This window comes from Canis lupus, chromosome 8, assembly GCF_048164855.1.
Source record: "Canis lupus baileyi chromosome 8, mCanLup2.hap1, whole genome shotgun sequence".
NCBI lineage: Eukaryota > Metazoa > Chordata > Mammalia > Carnivora > Canidae > Canis > Canis lupus.
Genome location: NC_132845.1, coordinates 56,310,392 through 56,326,844, shown reverse-complemented (window position 1 = coordinate 56,326,844; position 16,453 = coordinate 56,310,392). Strand labels below are relative to the sequence as shown.

Here is a 16,453-nt window from a genome sequence, read left to right as displayed (position 1 = left end):
ATCTCAATCATATTTCCATTGTTAAACTGTGTCCCATGCCTTTATCAGCTTTCTCGGTCAATAAGCATACAGAAAAGAAAGGATCTGACTGCTGCCCATGCTTATCAGAAGGTACTTCATCCCTCCTTCTGAAGAATGAGATGGAGGTGACGTGGGGTTCTTGCCAAAGTCTCTTTACATCTCCCTGAAAGAGGCGGAGCAAGGCATTTCAAACTTAATTAGAAATCAGGTTTTGTTCCAAAAGGGGATTAGTTTCACTGTGTAGAGGTCTAACACATGAAGGAAGCTTTCAGAAAATCAGCTTCTTGCTTGGTCCTCAAAACTCCTATTTTTTTTTTCATCAACAAAGATGATGTAAACCATTTCAGAGATTCCTGAAAAGCCAGCCACTTTACACACTGCAGTTGTCAGATGCTCCCCACGAAATTAGTGATACAATTCTCTGGTGGTGATACAATTTTCTAGTTCTTTCTTTGTGCTTGGAGAAATACCATAAAACCTGTTAAAAAATCTTTCTGGACTATTTCTAAAACATGCATTGTTAGTTCATTCAATGAATATTATTAAAGCACTAGTGTAGCCTTCCTACTTTGTTTTCTATGTAAATATAGGGCTGTTTTCAAAGAGAAAGCAGCAGTAGAGCCCACTAGAGTTAGTCATCAAATCCTGGCTCAGGCACTCACCAGCTGCAGAACCAAAAAGCAAGTGACTTTTCTTAGCCTCAATTTCACTTCTAAATATGATGATACTATCTACTTTCATAGGGCTGCTGAAGGGATTAAATGCAGACTTACATTGTTCTAGTACACATTGATGAAGCCCCACTTCCATATTAGTTTTTAAATCTCCTATTTCATGAAGCCTCAGAGTTCCCAGCCTCCTGAACCAGCCCCTCCCCTGAGTCCCACACATTTCCCAAAATTCAATAGCTAAAAGATTACTCTTACCACATGAAGCTTTTAGGACCTTGCTCCAGTATGTGTTCTGAATCACTGGTGACCATTCATTATTTGTGATTAAATATTTAGAATATTCCCTTTGATTAAAAGTAAATATAAAACTGTGCCTGACACATAGTAGGTGTTCAAAGTTATCATGATGTCTCCAATAGGATTTGACATGCAGCTGACTTAATAACTGCTGAATATTTTGATGACTTCCCAGGAGCAATGGAATAAAGCAACAAAATTGTGTTTGACATAAAAAAAATGTAGGGCACCTGCATGGGGCAGTCAGTTGTACGTCCAACTCTTGATTTCAGCTCAGGTCATGATCTCAGGGTCATGGGCTTGAGCCCCATGTCTGGCTCCATGCTCAGCACAGAGTCGGCTTGGGATTCTCTCTCCTTCTCCCTCTACCCCTCTCACTCATTCTCTCACTCTCTCAAGTAAATACATCTTAAAAAAAAAAAAATTTGCAAGACTAGACCAGAGTAAAAATAAAAACAAAAAAAAAAACAAAAAAAAAAAGAAAAAAAAAGAGAGAGAGAGAGAGAGAGAACTGAACAAGAATAATGGCTTCCAAATGTGGCAAGGAACAAAAATGTGTTTTATTATTTTTTTTTAATTTTTTTTATTTATTTATGATAGTCAGAGAGAGAGGGAGAGAAAGAGAGACAGGCAGAGGGAGAAGCAGGCTCCATGCACCGGGAGCCCGATGTGGGATTCGATCCCGGGTCTCCAGGATCGCGCCCTGGGCCAAAGGCAGGCGCCAAACCGCTGCGCCACCCAGGGATCCCCAAAAATGTGTTTTAAATGTTGATGTAGGGCAGCCCTGGTGGCGCAGTGGTTTGGCGCCTCCTGCAGCCTGGGGTGTGATCCTGGAGACCCGGGATCAAGTCCCACATCAGGCTCCCTGCATGGAGCCTGCTTCTCCCCTCTCCCTGTGTCTCTGCCTCTCTCTGTGTCTATGAATAAATAAATAAATAAAATCTTTAAAAAAATAAAATAAAATAAATGTTGATGTAATTTTCTTTAAGAGTTTTTAATTAGGGCAGCCTGGGTGGCTCAGCGGTTTAGCGCCGCCTTCGGTCCAGGGCGTGACCCTGGAGACCCGGGATCGAGTCCCATGTCAGGCTCGCTGAATGGAGCCTGCTTCTCCCTCTGCCTGTGTCTCTGCTTCTTTCTCTCTCTCTGTTTCTCATTAATAAATAAATAAAATCCTTTAAAAAAAAAAGTTTTTAATTAGTCCAGAAAGAGAACAGTAGCAATGAACTTCCTTTTGGGATCACCAGAAAACAAACAAAATCTTTATCCACTACTCTCCATTCCTGCTTCCATCAACCTCCCCTCATCTCCTTTCAGAGCTCCAGGGTTTGTTATTCTCTGGAATATAACTTACTTATAAAATCACCTGAAGAAAGTATTGGCATGAGACGAAAGCAGGGGGAGAGATGGGGAGATGTTAGCTATCAAAAATTAACAGTGCTTATACTTTTGCAAGGAATGTATAACCAGCATGCTTCCGACACAAATCAGTGTCAGAGCTGAAAAGCTGTTTTTGAAAAACTACTTCTCTTAATCAAGTTCCCAACAGCATTCTAAAGAAGGGATATTAACTCTTTCCCTGCCTTTACATTATGTAGGCCACGGGGCATCTTACAATGTATCCATGTATTCCTACACCTCACCATAAATTTTTCAGCATTTCACTCCCCTGCTGTTTCAAGGCGATACTCATACATATTTTTATTTTTTATTTATTTTTTTTTATTTATGATAGTCACAGAGAGAGAGAGAGAGAGAGAGGCAGAGACACAGGCAGAGGGAGAAGCAGGCTCCATGCACTGGGAGCCCGATGTGGGATTCGATCCCGGGTCTCCAGGATCGCGCCCTAGGCCGAAGGCAGGCGCCAAACCGCTGCGCCACCTAGGGATCCCTCATACATATTTTTAAAAGACATTTTCAAACATTCAACATTCAAATATTCATGCTCCTTAGCTTTTCAAAGCTCAAGTCACATGGTAGGAATAAAACTTCCAAGAATTTCATTATGTCTTGCATTATGTTGGTCCACATTTTTATTAGGTAAGTTATCCATTGCACCAAAAAATAAACATCCACTTGTCTTCATATAAGAAAGCTGGGGATCCCTGGGTGGCGCAGTGGTTTAGCGCCTGCCTTTGGCCCAGGGCGTGATCCTGGAGACCCGGGATCGAATCCCACGTCGGGCTCCTGGTGCATGGAGCCTGCTTCTCCCTCTGCCTATGTCTCTTTCCCTCTCTCTCTCTCTCTCTGTGCGTGACTATCATAAATAAATAAAAAATTAAAAAAAAAAAAGAAAGCTGGTCAAGAATTTAATTTATGATACTTTACAAAAACCCTAATTTTATATAAACTATCTTACCATGGAGTGGAAGCAATATTCATGTTATTTAACCAGAAATGACAGTAGCCTTAGAAAGAACAGTTCATTAAGGCAGAATTCTAGAGAGGGTGCTGCAGTCTAACTACCACGTTCAGTCTGAACACTAAGATCTGGACTCCAGACAATCAAGAAGACTCTAATAAAATTTAAAATTCAGTTCCTCAGTCACAGCAGCCACATTTCTTTCAAGTACTTGACAGCCACGAGTTACCAGACTTGGGTCTGATATAGACTCCACTACAGGACAAAAAATGACATGGACAGTAAAAACTGCAAGAGAAACTGCAATTTTTGATGATATGGATTCTCCTGATTTATATACCTTGGCAATTGGAAGCATAAAGGATAATGAAAACACTGTGTGGAGACCAGAAGAGACTAAAGAGACGAGACATGACAACTAAATGCATTTGTGTATCTGGCACTGGATTTTAGAACAGAAATAAGTTAATGGAAGAAATAGGGAAATCTCAATAGTCTGGAGTTCCATTAATACCAATATCAGTTTCTTAGTTTTGACAAAGGTGCCACAGAAATGCAAGCTATCAATCATGGGAAAATCAAGTGAGGTATAAGTGGGAAAGCTCTCTACTACCTTTTCAACTTCTCTATGATTCATAAATTCTTCCAAAACCAAACGTTTAAACAGTAACAACTGTGTGTGCCAGACCCATCCCACAAGCCTCCAGTTTGTAATCTATAGTCACCATGAATCCCAAATCATAGACACCACATAGATATTATACATGGGACAAAAAAGAAAACATTTTCATAAATCAAAATAACTGACCAACCACGGAGCTGCTATTAGAGGACAGGTAGAATAAGTAAAACAGCTAGCAAAACAGCATAACGCATCTTGAAGCAAGTTTCATACACTTAGCCTAACATTCTCAGAACTGTGGAAAGTCTAAAATTAAGTTTCAAATATGTTCATATTTCATGTATGGATGTAAAAAAAAAAGGATTTATATTTGGAAAGAGTATAAACAGTAGGTATTCAAAGATCATGTTGGAGAAGCAAATACCCATGGGCCAAAAATCTAAGATGGACCATAATCAAGTGCCCCAAATTTAAGATACATCATAACATCCTAAGAAATCGGCAAGGGATGATCAATGGCCACTGGAGCGATCCATTAGAAGATGAGCTCTGTGAGGGCTAGAGACACTGAAAGGCCTCCTTCTCTGAGGAGTTGAATCAAAAAAGAAATAGAAACAGGAATGAACACGAAAGAGACGAGAATGCTCTGAAAAGTATAAAGGAATGAGAGGCAACAGGCTGGTTAGATCACAGTAGGTCAGATTAAAGAGGGCCTTAAAAGCCAAGCAGAGGAATTTGAAGCAGAGCAAAGGGACAATATAAATCCCTGTAGAGGGGAGTGGTGTGCGGAAAGTGGAACTTGAAGATGATGAATTTGGTCATGTTCCTGTTAAATTAATTTGCCAACGTTTCCCCCTACATCATTCCACACCCCTTTAACTTTCTTACATGTCCAGATTCAAAGCCACAATGTCACCTTCAAATCAATCTTCTGTCACCGGCTACAATCCTGCAAATTCTAGACCTCACGTATCTTTAATCCATCTCCTACCCCTGCTGCCAAGACCTCAGTTCAAATAATCTTTATCCTCTCTATGCCTCTACCTTCCCTGGTACTGCCTCTATTGGTGACACTAAATATTGCTGACAAAGAAAAGCTCCTAAAAGCATAGCTTATGACTATGACCTTTGTGGGCTCTCCACTCTCTCTAGGACTCAAATTGATAGTTCACTTATTTTTATTCCAGTATCACTAACAGACAGTGTCATACTAGTCTCAGGTGTTTAACATGGTGAAACACCAAGTTAATTGGTGTTTTCACCAATTTAAATTGGTGAATTCACCAATGCCATACATCACACAGGCTGGCTCCCCTCTAACCACATGAGGCCCTACATTTCCCCCTACCTCAGACCTATATCCTGTCACTTCCCCTCATCACCCCACTTATTTTCTGAATATTCCCTCCTCTTATTGACCTTTCTCTGCCCAGAGTGCCTTTCTTCTCTTAGCCCCATCTTTCAGCCAACACTTTCCATGCACAGTGACTGACAGCTTTTAAGAAAGGACCAAAAAAAAAAACACATGTCACTCTTCTGCTTAAACTCTTCAATGGCTCTTAATTGTCTATAAAACAGAGTCCAAGTTCCTTGGTACACAGAGCATATATAAGGACTTCTTTGACCCAACCCCTACGTATCTCTTCAGAAAAGTCCTTCTACCCAACCTACATATTGCTGGATATTTAATGCTCTAAGAATATCCACTGCAAATATCACCACATTATTTCTTATCTATCTTCAATCATGTTGATTGATTCTTCTGCCATTTCATCCTTTCTTGGATTGGCTGTTTCATCTTTTAAGATTCATAATCTCAAGGACTTTCCTTAGCCCCCTGTGTCAAATAAGCTACTCATCACTCTGTGCTCCAGTACAACGGCATTGTTACCTGAAGCAAATGAAATAATTATACTACGATGTGTTTAGGTGGGTCCTTCTATTGCCACTTCCTCCAATAAAATATAAGCTAAGGGGGGGATCCCTGGGTGGCGCAGCGGTTTGGCGCCTGCCTTTGGCCCAGGGGCGCGATCCTGGAGACCCGGGATCGAATCCCACATCGGGCTCCCAGTGCATGGGGCCTGATTCTCTCTCTGCCTGTGTCTCTGCCTCTCTCTCTCTCTGTGACTATCATAAATAAAAAAAATAATAATAATTATAAAAAATATATATATAAGCTAGGGGGCAGCCCGGGTGGCTCAGAGGTTTAGCACTGCCTTCAGCCCAGGGCCTGATCCTGGAGACTCGGGATCAAGTCCCACGTCAGGCTCCCTGCATGGAGCCTGCTCCTCCCTCTGCCTGTGTCTCTGCCCCTCTCTCTCTCTCTGTGTCTCTCATGAATAAATAAAATCTTAAAAAAAAAAAAAAAGCTAAGGCTGGTCTTATTCACTCTTACACACTTGCACCTAATGTTACCTTAATGAATGCTGACCTCAAATAAAAATAGGCAGTACTGGCTACATATCTCAATCAAACGCAGACTTTATACTTCTGATACAGCTACATGTAAAAAATTCAGAATCTTCAAGCCTAACAAATTCAGCATCTGAGAGCCCTACACCTTTCATTATCAAGCAGTCAGCTCCTGGGAGGGTGAAGAATTCCTGATTCAGGATCTGAGAAGAATGATGTTCCTGTTTCCTCAGCAGCCTGAAGGCTCCTGTTTGATGTGTACCGGGAGCTGTGCAGCCTGGTAAAATGACCATCAAGTTAGCAATCTACTATTCTCAGTAATTATAGAGTGGGTATCAGGGTGGGGGACAACTGTATACAGAGACCAAGAAATAACGCAAAGGACGGCATAATCCCAGACAAGACTTTCACGTGGAAGACTTAAGGGAAGGTACACGTGCTCAAAGGCTCAAATCAAGAGTATGTCAGGAAGTGGTGTCCAACCTAGCATACAGTTATGGTAGGTCTCAAGGTGGTATTATTTTAAAAGTGGTAATATACACCATGGTAAAACATTAACCCCAAGAGATGACTCCAAGGTGATGTCACTGAAGAAGTCTGTCCCCACCCCTCTGTTCTTTCATGCTCTTCGCTCTCCCAATCCTGGAGGTGAATAAAAATGCATATCAACAACCTTACTTTAATGAAAAAAAAAAAAAAAAGATAAAAATAGCTTTAAACAACGTACCTTTGATTTTTTGTTCAGTGGCCTAAAATAAAAACAAACAAACAAAAAACAATGTAAATATGAAACTGAAAGAAATGGATTGTTATGATAAAATGTTCATATATATTATATAAGACATATACACTTTTATTAAATAAGGAATTTGTCATTTAGATGAACTGCATAGGAAAAGATATGCAAAGAAAGCATGCTTTTCCCACAGATGTGCCCCATTGTCTCTGATAACAATGTTTATTAATGAAAAATGTTTGAAGTGTTTCTTTAGATACAAAGCAGAGAAGACCTCATTGTATGACAGTAAATAATAATGGCACTGGACTTTTCTCAGTAAGTTTTTAAATGATTTTTCTATAGCTGTCACCTTTAACATTAAATGGATCTACTGAATTTTGCTTAAGTTTAAATGGATTCAAAAATTCTTATTTCAAGTGATAAAAAGTGAATTAGGTTTTCTGGAAGAGAAGCTGAATATAAACACTTTGCCAAATCAGTAATAAATTTAACTCCAGGAAGTTAGGCTGCTCTTTCACTTAAATGTAGTTAACTTTTATGTATTACTGAGTGGGAAAAAATTTCAAACCTATCCGTCACTTCTGAAGCATCTGACAATTCATTGAAATTACCGTGTTCAGAAGTTAAATTGATGCAAATGCTCCTTTCCCACGCCTACCCTGTCCATCCACTCTCTCTGGCATAACAAGGAGCAGGGCTTGAGGGCAGCAGGGCTGCCTCAAGGTACCTCACTCAAACTTCAAGTGCCCCAAAAGGAAAAAACTGGTTATAGACCGAGGCCACAAGCAAAAATCAACTTTTTAGTTAAAGCCAATTGCATGGAGTCCTAAAAATAAAAGATATAAGGACAGGCAGGGAGGTGAGGAAAGACTGAATAATTGTAGCTGAAAAACCAAGAATTGTTCCTAAATATAGATAAAGCCTTCCTTAAGTGCCATGGGGCATGATAATTCTGCTTAGTTGTATTAAATTATTGCTATTAAAAATATCATTTTTTGAATCAGATCATTATAGAACTAGATGGCAGGAGACTACATGGCAATTACCCTGATCGTGAAGCCACACCAATCTTTCCCTGGTGAGCCAGAGAGTCAGTCTAGGTGGTGAGCTACTTCACCAAGTTTTAGAGCACTAGTGTAATGTTAAATAATGGAGGCCCATCTTTTACTTTATATGATTCAAAAATTTAAAAAAAAAAATTGATGGAAGGACAATGGCAAAAGACCAGTCAACTACTGGAACACTTAATGTACTTCTGGAGAAACTGTTTTTAAAATCTGATGGTAGAAAAACCGTCTTATTAGAGAGAACCTGGTATATGAATACTTTATGAGGAGTACTAAGGTCAAACAATAAGATACATAATTTTCTGAAGCCAAAACATTTTAGCTCAAAAATCATTCTGCATGCTGAAAATCTTTTTTTTTTTTTTTTTTTAACTCTCCTGGTCTCTCCCATAGTTTACTTCCAAAGGAAACTAAGTTACAATACACAGAAGCCATAACCACATTACTAACTCCCAAGATAGGGTTGTTCTCAAGGACACATACTCTCCAACTCCCTCTGTAAAACAACTCTAAAACAATTCCACGTTGCTTCAGAACAACAGTCAACTTCAAGCATTATTCTGTCATCTACAGAGAATGGCACCGAGAAGACATCCAAGGTGTTTGCCCATCAGAATATTGACTAGTATACTGAAGGTATGTGAATAATAGAACCCAAGAGCTCCTAACAGGTTAAGAGGAAACAGAACTCAGCAAGTGACTCTTCTTTAAAATAAGTCTTTGTGGGGAAAAAAAAAAAAAAAAAGTCTTTGTGGATTGGACCAGGAACATAGCATATTACTCAAACCATTAAAAGGGTAATTTTCCAAACAGGCTCAGTGATTTTAAGAGTATTTGTCTACACTGTTCAAAATGGTAGCCATGTTCATATGTTGCTACCAACCCCTGAAGTAAACGGAGTCCAAACTGCTATGTGTAAAATACCAGATTTCTACTTTTTAGCACTAAAAAAAGGTAAAATATCTCATTAACAATATTTGCTACGGATTACATGTTAGAAAATTAACATGTTAGATATGTTTGGTTACATAAAATATATTAAAACTAACTATCATTTCTTTTTTACTTTTATATGACCTTATCATTTAAACCCTATGGGTCTCAGTTTCCTTATTCCTCAAATCGAGGGGGCTGGCAGGGACTGTATTGCTTACCTTTCAGGGCTATTATGAGGCTCAACTACAACACAGAAAGATTTTTTTTTTTTTTACAACATTATTCAAATGTTAGGTATCACTGTAGATCCTCTTGTACAACAGAATTATAAAGGAATCTGTCAAATCTAGAAGTGAGATTATTTCCATATTGACTTTTTTTTCTTAAAAACAAAAACAAAAACAGAGGTATCTGGCTGGCTCAGTTGGTGGAGCATGTGACTCTTGATCTCAGGGTCATGAGTTTGAGCCCCACGTTGGGTATAGAGCCTGCTTAAAAAAAAAAAAAAAAAAAAAAGCTGTGATTCCACATGCAATTACTACAATTGCCTTGCTTCATGAAGAAAGGTATCAGACAAGTGGTAGACACACAGAATGCCATGTTCTTTGTTTCTGTCAGGCTCTGCACCACTTGTCCCAACCCCTCAATCCCTAAGCGTACTTGAGTGGCTAAGAGCTCAGTGTCTGAAGCCAGACTCTGAATCCTGCCTCCACCATTTAACACTATGTGACCTTGGTCAAAATTAGTTAACTTCCCTAAAGCTCAGTTTCCTCATCTATAAGACAGGAACAAAAACACCTACCCCTGGCAGCCCGGGTGGCTCAGCGGTTTAGCGCTGCCTTCAGCCCAGGGCCTGATCCTGGAGACACAGGATCGAGTCCCGCATCGGGCTCCCTGCATGGAGCCTGCTTCTCCCTCTGCCTGGTGTCTCTGCCTCTCTCCCTCTCTCTCTCTCTCTGTGCCTCTCATGGATAAATAAAACCTTAAAAAACAAAAACAAAAACAAAAACACCTATCCCGAAGCTGTTGTGAGCCTAGATGGACTGAATTCTTGAAGAGCTAGGGGTGGGGGGTAGGTGGAGGGTGGCCTTAAGGACCCTGCCAGGCATGCAGGAAGCATTCAAGAGGTATTAATTGTTGTTGCTGCTGCTGCTGTCACCAACCACATGTGCTGGTGCCCTGGCTTAGTCTTTTCACCCTGGGAAATGGCCCAACTGAAACACACTCCAGGTTCCCATGTCCCATTTCTTTTTTCTTTTCCAAATCATCTACCATATCTCACAGTGCTAGGTATTAATAACTAGTATCAGGAATAAAGAATTGATGGCTCAATTCATCCATTTTGAATGAGATAATTAGGAGTCAGAAAGCTTTTCTAGGATTTCTTAGCAAGCAGCACTCAGCCTAGACCTTAGACCGCTGCATATGGCAGGTTTTTTTTGTTTGTTTGTTTTTTAAAAAGGGAACTGAGACATGTCAGCTGAAATCGGGGGCAGGACTGTAAGAGAACACTTGGCTGCCCTAGAGGACTGTAGTGCTCCAGCCTGGTTATGTTACCTTACCACCCAGGCTACTGAGAAAGTTTGCTATTTGCACACTGAACATGATCCCTAGTCTCAGAACAACATGCATGGCCTTTGGGAGACATGATGATTAATACTAAAATTCCAGAAAAGAGGAATGAAAGTTGGAAGTTTCCTATAATGTAAGTCTCCCTTAAACCCAAACTGAGTACATTTAAATCCACAAAGCCTGTAACAATCCCTTTAGCTCCTAACACAGTAACAGAAATACTCATAAACACTAACTTTAAAGCATTCTCAACACTGAAAGATCCCAATTTGTATTGCTGCTTCCCTTTGGCCCCTCAACCATTATTTGCTTTCTAGGAACTACAATTACATGCTTAAAGGTTATACTAAATTATCCCTCTCTAATTAATCTATTTCTCAACCTCTTTTCCCCTCCTCACAACATTTTTCTCTAGATTCCTTCTAGATACTTCATCTAAAAACAGATCCTGGAGACAAATCCATGGTAACAAGCCACTGCTACCACTGTTGCCCCTTTTTTTTAAGTATAGAAGCTAAATTCCTTATTTCCTAAGCCTTGGACTTAGAAGACAATAGCCCTGATTCTTAGATATGAAATCAAAAGCTTTTCAAGTAACAAAATTAAAAATAGAGCCATCCAGTCACTGATCTCGTTGTGAGAGATGTACTGAGGCTGAAATGTCATGAAAATATATAAAATTTGTGTAAAATTTCTTGAAAGAGGAATTTAAATACTTAAATTTATGTTTAAGTAGACAAAATTTTTAAAAAACTACCATAATAAAAACATTACAGTGAGCCTTGCTGGTGTCTCATCATTTATAGGAGTTGTGTTACCTGGTTATTATTTAAAATAGAAAATAACCTGTAATCTGAATTTGAATTCCTTAAAAATATCACAATGGCCGCCAGGAACTATGTTTCTGTACACAGCATAAAGATCTCTTAAATGCTTTACAGAAATTACGTTTTATTATTTGCAGCTTTAAAAAAAAAAGTTCACCTTTAGGTGGTGAAAAATAAGTATAAAGGACAGGGGCACCCAGCTGGCTCACTTGGTGGAACGTGTGACTCTGAATTTCAGGGTTGTGAGTTTGATCCCCACACGGGGTCTAGAGATTACTTAAAAATAAAATCTTAAAAAAAAAAAGTACAAAGGAAACACCATGGCATCTAGTTTTGGAAAAGTGTCAGCTGGGGGTCTAAGAAGCTTCCTATCCTATTCCCAGTTCTGTCACTCTGACAAAAACATGGTTGGCCACTTAACTCATTTTAATGCTTGGGCTCCTTCTACCTAAAATGAATAGATCAGAACAGATAGTTATCTGAAGTCTTTTTCAGAAATAAAAATAGGGTTTTTTTTTTAAACATATGCATACATTACATAAAACAGGCAGATTGTTTTTATCATAGTGAGTTTATGTTCCAACATTCATATAAATGGGCCTGCCTACCTGGCTTATGTAGATGTCTGCCACCTACCTGTATACACCTGCTGGCTCCTACCACAGACAAAAAACAAGCTTAAGGAAACTTGTCTTAAAAGTCTTGTGACTCACAATCTTTCATATGGGCTGTAAGCATGCCAACTTGGGATTCTTTTTTGTTTTGTTTTGTTTTTTAATAGCTATTTGGTAACAGCCTATAGAAATACCAGCTGTCCTTACTTCACCAATGTGTGTTATTCAAATTCAGTTGTAAGCTGATTATTTGGAATTTGAAGAACAGTCTTATTTACAGTGGCAGTCTACCCTCCTACACTTAACATTTATTCGAGGTATTAAATTTCCTTTATATTGTGTTCAGTGGCCAGATATTACTGTGTCTACAGGATACACAGGAATACCCTACCAATGCTGAAGATCTGGCTGAAGAAAAAGAAAACACTCTCTGTTATCGCTAAGCCTCTGTGATGATTCCAGTAGGACATGGTTAGGGTGAGAGACTGGAATGGGGTGAGGCAGGGATGGAGTGGGAAAGAATATGAAAAGCTGTCACTTCAGAGGCCAAATGGCACAAAAGTCATCATTCTCATGTTAAAGACACTGACTTGGTGAGTCAGAGATTTGGTTATATGAAAGACCATAAAGATGAGCCTTGGCAATTAGAGCCATTATTTGTATTTGTTACAACCCTAAATATTTTTACTTACATCACTCCTTTTAAAAATGTAACTTTTAAAGAAATCATTCCAGTGACTCCCCTCCCTTTTTCAGAATTTCCTTAGTAAATAGGGTAAAATCTAAAGAAACACGCATTATGTAGTACCTTAGGCTTCTTCTCTAGCCATTTCGTAGACAACCTAACAGCTACATTCTGAATTCCTTAGAAGCAGGAATCAACAGGTCTAATGTCAACACTCAGATGCTTGCCACACTACCAATTCTACATAAAGTATACCTATGTATCTTCTTACAAGTCTCTGAAGTTTCCTAGCATGTCCCTATCACTCAGTAAATGGTCTTCACACCAAAGACCAAGAGTCTCAGAACCTTCTCCCAACTTTAACTTAAAGAAGATAAAACTTTTTCCACAACAAATTCTCAGCTAAAGACTGATCACAACATGGCAAACACCAACCTGTGTCAACAGGCCTCTCACAGAGATCTATGGTATTGGCAATGCCAAAACTACATACTAGAAACCTATTCCAAAGCCTGATTGTGACAATTACAGATGCATCCCTCCCAGTCACTTCTGAGAGCAGGCAAAAGGCCAAATGCCAAGGGTCACCTATCACCTCTTCACCCTCGATTGTCCAGAGCTCTGTAATCTACCCTTCCCCAGCACTCGCTGATCATGCGGTCAGCTCAGCACTCCAGGACAAAATTCTCTTTCTCCCTTTCTATTCCCTAATCTGGTTAACTGCTCCTGAGATGTACTCCCATCACTCAGTCTGGAACCTGAGCGTCAATTGAAGTCCCTCTCCTTTCATATCCTTCCAACAAACTCTGTGCGTTCTTTCCACAGTCCCTCTACTAGCATCCGAGCCTCTAGTTTCTACTTCTTCCAATCCAAGCCCACGGTTTGCTAAAGTAAACATTCTCAAACACAAACTTTTACCTCAGTCGACTGAAAGGCCTTCAGTGTTTTCCCCAACACCTAATAGCTGAAACCCGGAGAAGAGTCCACAGCCTACCACCACCCTCTGCAGTTTCACCCTCTGATACTTCTGCCCTTGGCGTCCTGCCCCTCACCCCCAATCAAAGCTCATACTCTTCTAAGGCTGCAGGTTGAGTATCGTTGGGTTGACTCAGCTTGCAATCCCGTTTTATTCCACTCCTGGTTCACTTGGCTAACTTCTACTCTAAGACAATTTTCCCTTCCATCGGCCCCATTCCAGGTGGAGTGAAAGCAGTTCTCTGTGCTTCAACAGCTCCCTACCTACCACAGATTTGGATGCTATTTTTCCCTATTAAATAATGTGGAGGTAAGTGTGCAGCTATAACACAGTGCCTGGCACAAAAGGTTAGAAATTAAAGTCAGAGCTGTTAATGGAATGTAAGAGTATAATAGTAATTTCACTGGGTCTTTAAAAAAATTTTTAAGGTCCTTGAAACCTTGATACAGTAGGAGATGAGTGCCCAGCTGTAATCAGGATTCAGAATTTGTAAAAACAAACAAAAACTTTATAATTAAGAACATAATCTTTTCTCTTTCCACAGTTTGTATTGTTCTGATTACAGCTTCTGACTATGTACCTTCTAGAGACCCTCTGTAGCAAATTACACCTCAGGCTTATTTTCAAATATCTTAACGTAAGTAGCAAATTCTTGAAATCAGCCCAGGTACTAAACAAAAAGTGAAAAGGAAACTGACACCTTATTTCCTACTATGTGCATTGTGTATTATCTCGTTTAAATTCTCATTTTACAAAACATAAGGAAACTAAGGCCCAGAGAGGCTAAATAAAGTTTAAGGACACACCATGTAGTACACTATGTGGGAGAGCCAGATTTCAATGCAGCTCTCTATGCAGCTACAAATTCCATGTTCTTCTCAAGTAGAGAGAGATGTATATATTATGAGAACCTAGGAACAGCTCATTACTTATATAAAGCACTTACCTTTGAAAAAACTATCGGCAAGATTAAATAACTATGCATTAAATTGTACACACTTGGCAAGTTACTACATATGCATAATCAGAAACATTAAATATTAAAATGAATCTCCACTAAAGTTAAAACATACAATCAAATGCTTTAAAAGATCCAATAAGAGTAGTTTTCTTTTTAAATCTGTTTAGACTGCTTAATAGATAGTTTATACATATATACTACCTTCTTTTGAGCAGCTTCCTTCTTTTTCTTGTCGTCTTTTTTCTTTTTCTTTTCTTCCATCAACTGTTCTTCTTCTTGCACTAAATCCCTGAACCACACAGTTGCAATTAACTTTCCCAGAATGTATTAAGAAATAAAAATAATGTTGCATACAGATTCATTTTCACTCTTATTAGAAATAAAGACATGACAAATTACTCTTTTCATCATTCACTGAAATAAAGCACAACCTGCAACCTCAGTCTAACTCTGGGGCTGCTATTTTGTACTTTGCTTTAGTCAAGTCACAAGTAGCAGAGCTTTTATCTTCATGTCAAGTCAAGGAAGACAACCTAAAATTAGCAAATTTTACTCTAGGAAACAAGCTACTCCCTCCAATTCTAGAATGTAAATCTTGTGTAAGCCAGAGTTACCTTGCTTCTCACGCCAATCATCAATTAATAGCTAGGAGCAATGCCTCAGACCTCCCCACAACCCTCTCTCCCCAAGTATCTGGGGTATCTTTGGCTTTCCTTGCTCTAAAAAACTATTATTTTTTCAAAACACAAGTTATTCATAAAAATATCATGCATTTCAGCTTTACATTAATTTCATATTCTATAAACATTCCAAACCATTCTATCAATACATGAGAATCAATAATACACTTATTATACAAGTCTGTTTCAATTCTAAAGATCAGAAAAGCTCAGAGTTGTCAACAGAACCCCTGGTTCAGGATTTCAAAATGAGAGACTGGGCAAATGGGACTGCCTCTTCCTTTCCACTCCCCCTTACTGAAATGATAGGAAAAAAGGTAATCTATCTCTTCAGAGCTGAGGCATATGCAAAAGCAAAGAAAGCTACAACCCGAGAGAAGTCTTGAATGGAGGTACGTGCCATCCTCTGGTGGAGCTCCAGAGAGGTTCCAACAGAGCAGGAAAAGCAGAAATAGACACGGAGCAAAGAGACTGCCTGACGAATAGAAAGGCCAAACTATTCAATATCTCCTACCCACTCTCCATCCCCGTGAATACATGGCCACACTATAGCAGCTGAACTTGAATCCAGCCTAAAAGCAGAAAAACACTCTCTAAAGGAACCAGACCTGGGCAGGAGGCAGGCAAGGCTCCTGCAAGGGTTTTGTGGCCCAGATCAAAGTCTTTATTGGAAAGTATCAGTGGTGATACTTCCATCATACCCTGAAGCGAAGCCTTCCAATCACCACACTTCTCAGATACAGAGCTGCAGGCCAGCCATTCCAGTCAAGGCAGAAATATCTACAGAAATGAGCCAAGTTAGAGGAAACTCACTCTAGTTACCTACATCAATCACCCTAGATTCTAGAACGTAAACCTTTATCCACAATATCAACAGACACCAAAAACCAGATAGTTGAAGAAAATCAATACATAAAGAGGAACTACCTAATTGTCCTGAGGAAGCTTCCTGGAGAGAATATTATAAATACGGGGCAGACAAGGTAAGGTTCAAGGAACATGAAGTAGACATTT

The 16,453-nt window shown here is 39.4% G+C and overlaps 1 protein-coding gene across 23 annotated transcripts in view; it reads right to left on the bottom strand.

Moving 5' to 3' along the window:
* The window catches only part of TNRC6A (trinucleotide repeat containing adaptor 6A), a 206,973-nt gene that overhangs the window by 68,301 nt on the left and 122,219 nt on the right, over positions 1-16,453 (bottom strand). For 20 of the 23 annotated variants that reach the window (XR_012035613.1, XR_012035614.1, XR_012035615.1 and 17 more), the window contains exons 3-4: positions 14,961-15,048; positions 7,110-7,131 (exon numbers count right to left, since the gene is read on the bottom strand). The exons of the other annotated variants lie outside the window; for them this stretch is intronic. Coding sequence is in view for 17 of the 20 variants with exons in the window: in XM_072836208.1 (XP_072692309.1) it covers positions 7,110-7,131; positions 14,961-15,048 (110 nt within the window). In the remaining 3 variants the exon portion in view is untranslated. The remainder of the gene's footprint in view (positions 1-7,109; positions 7,132-14,960; positions 15,049-16,453) is intronic. 23 annotated transcript variants of the gene reach the window in all.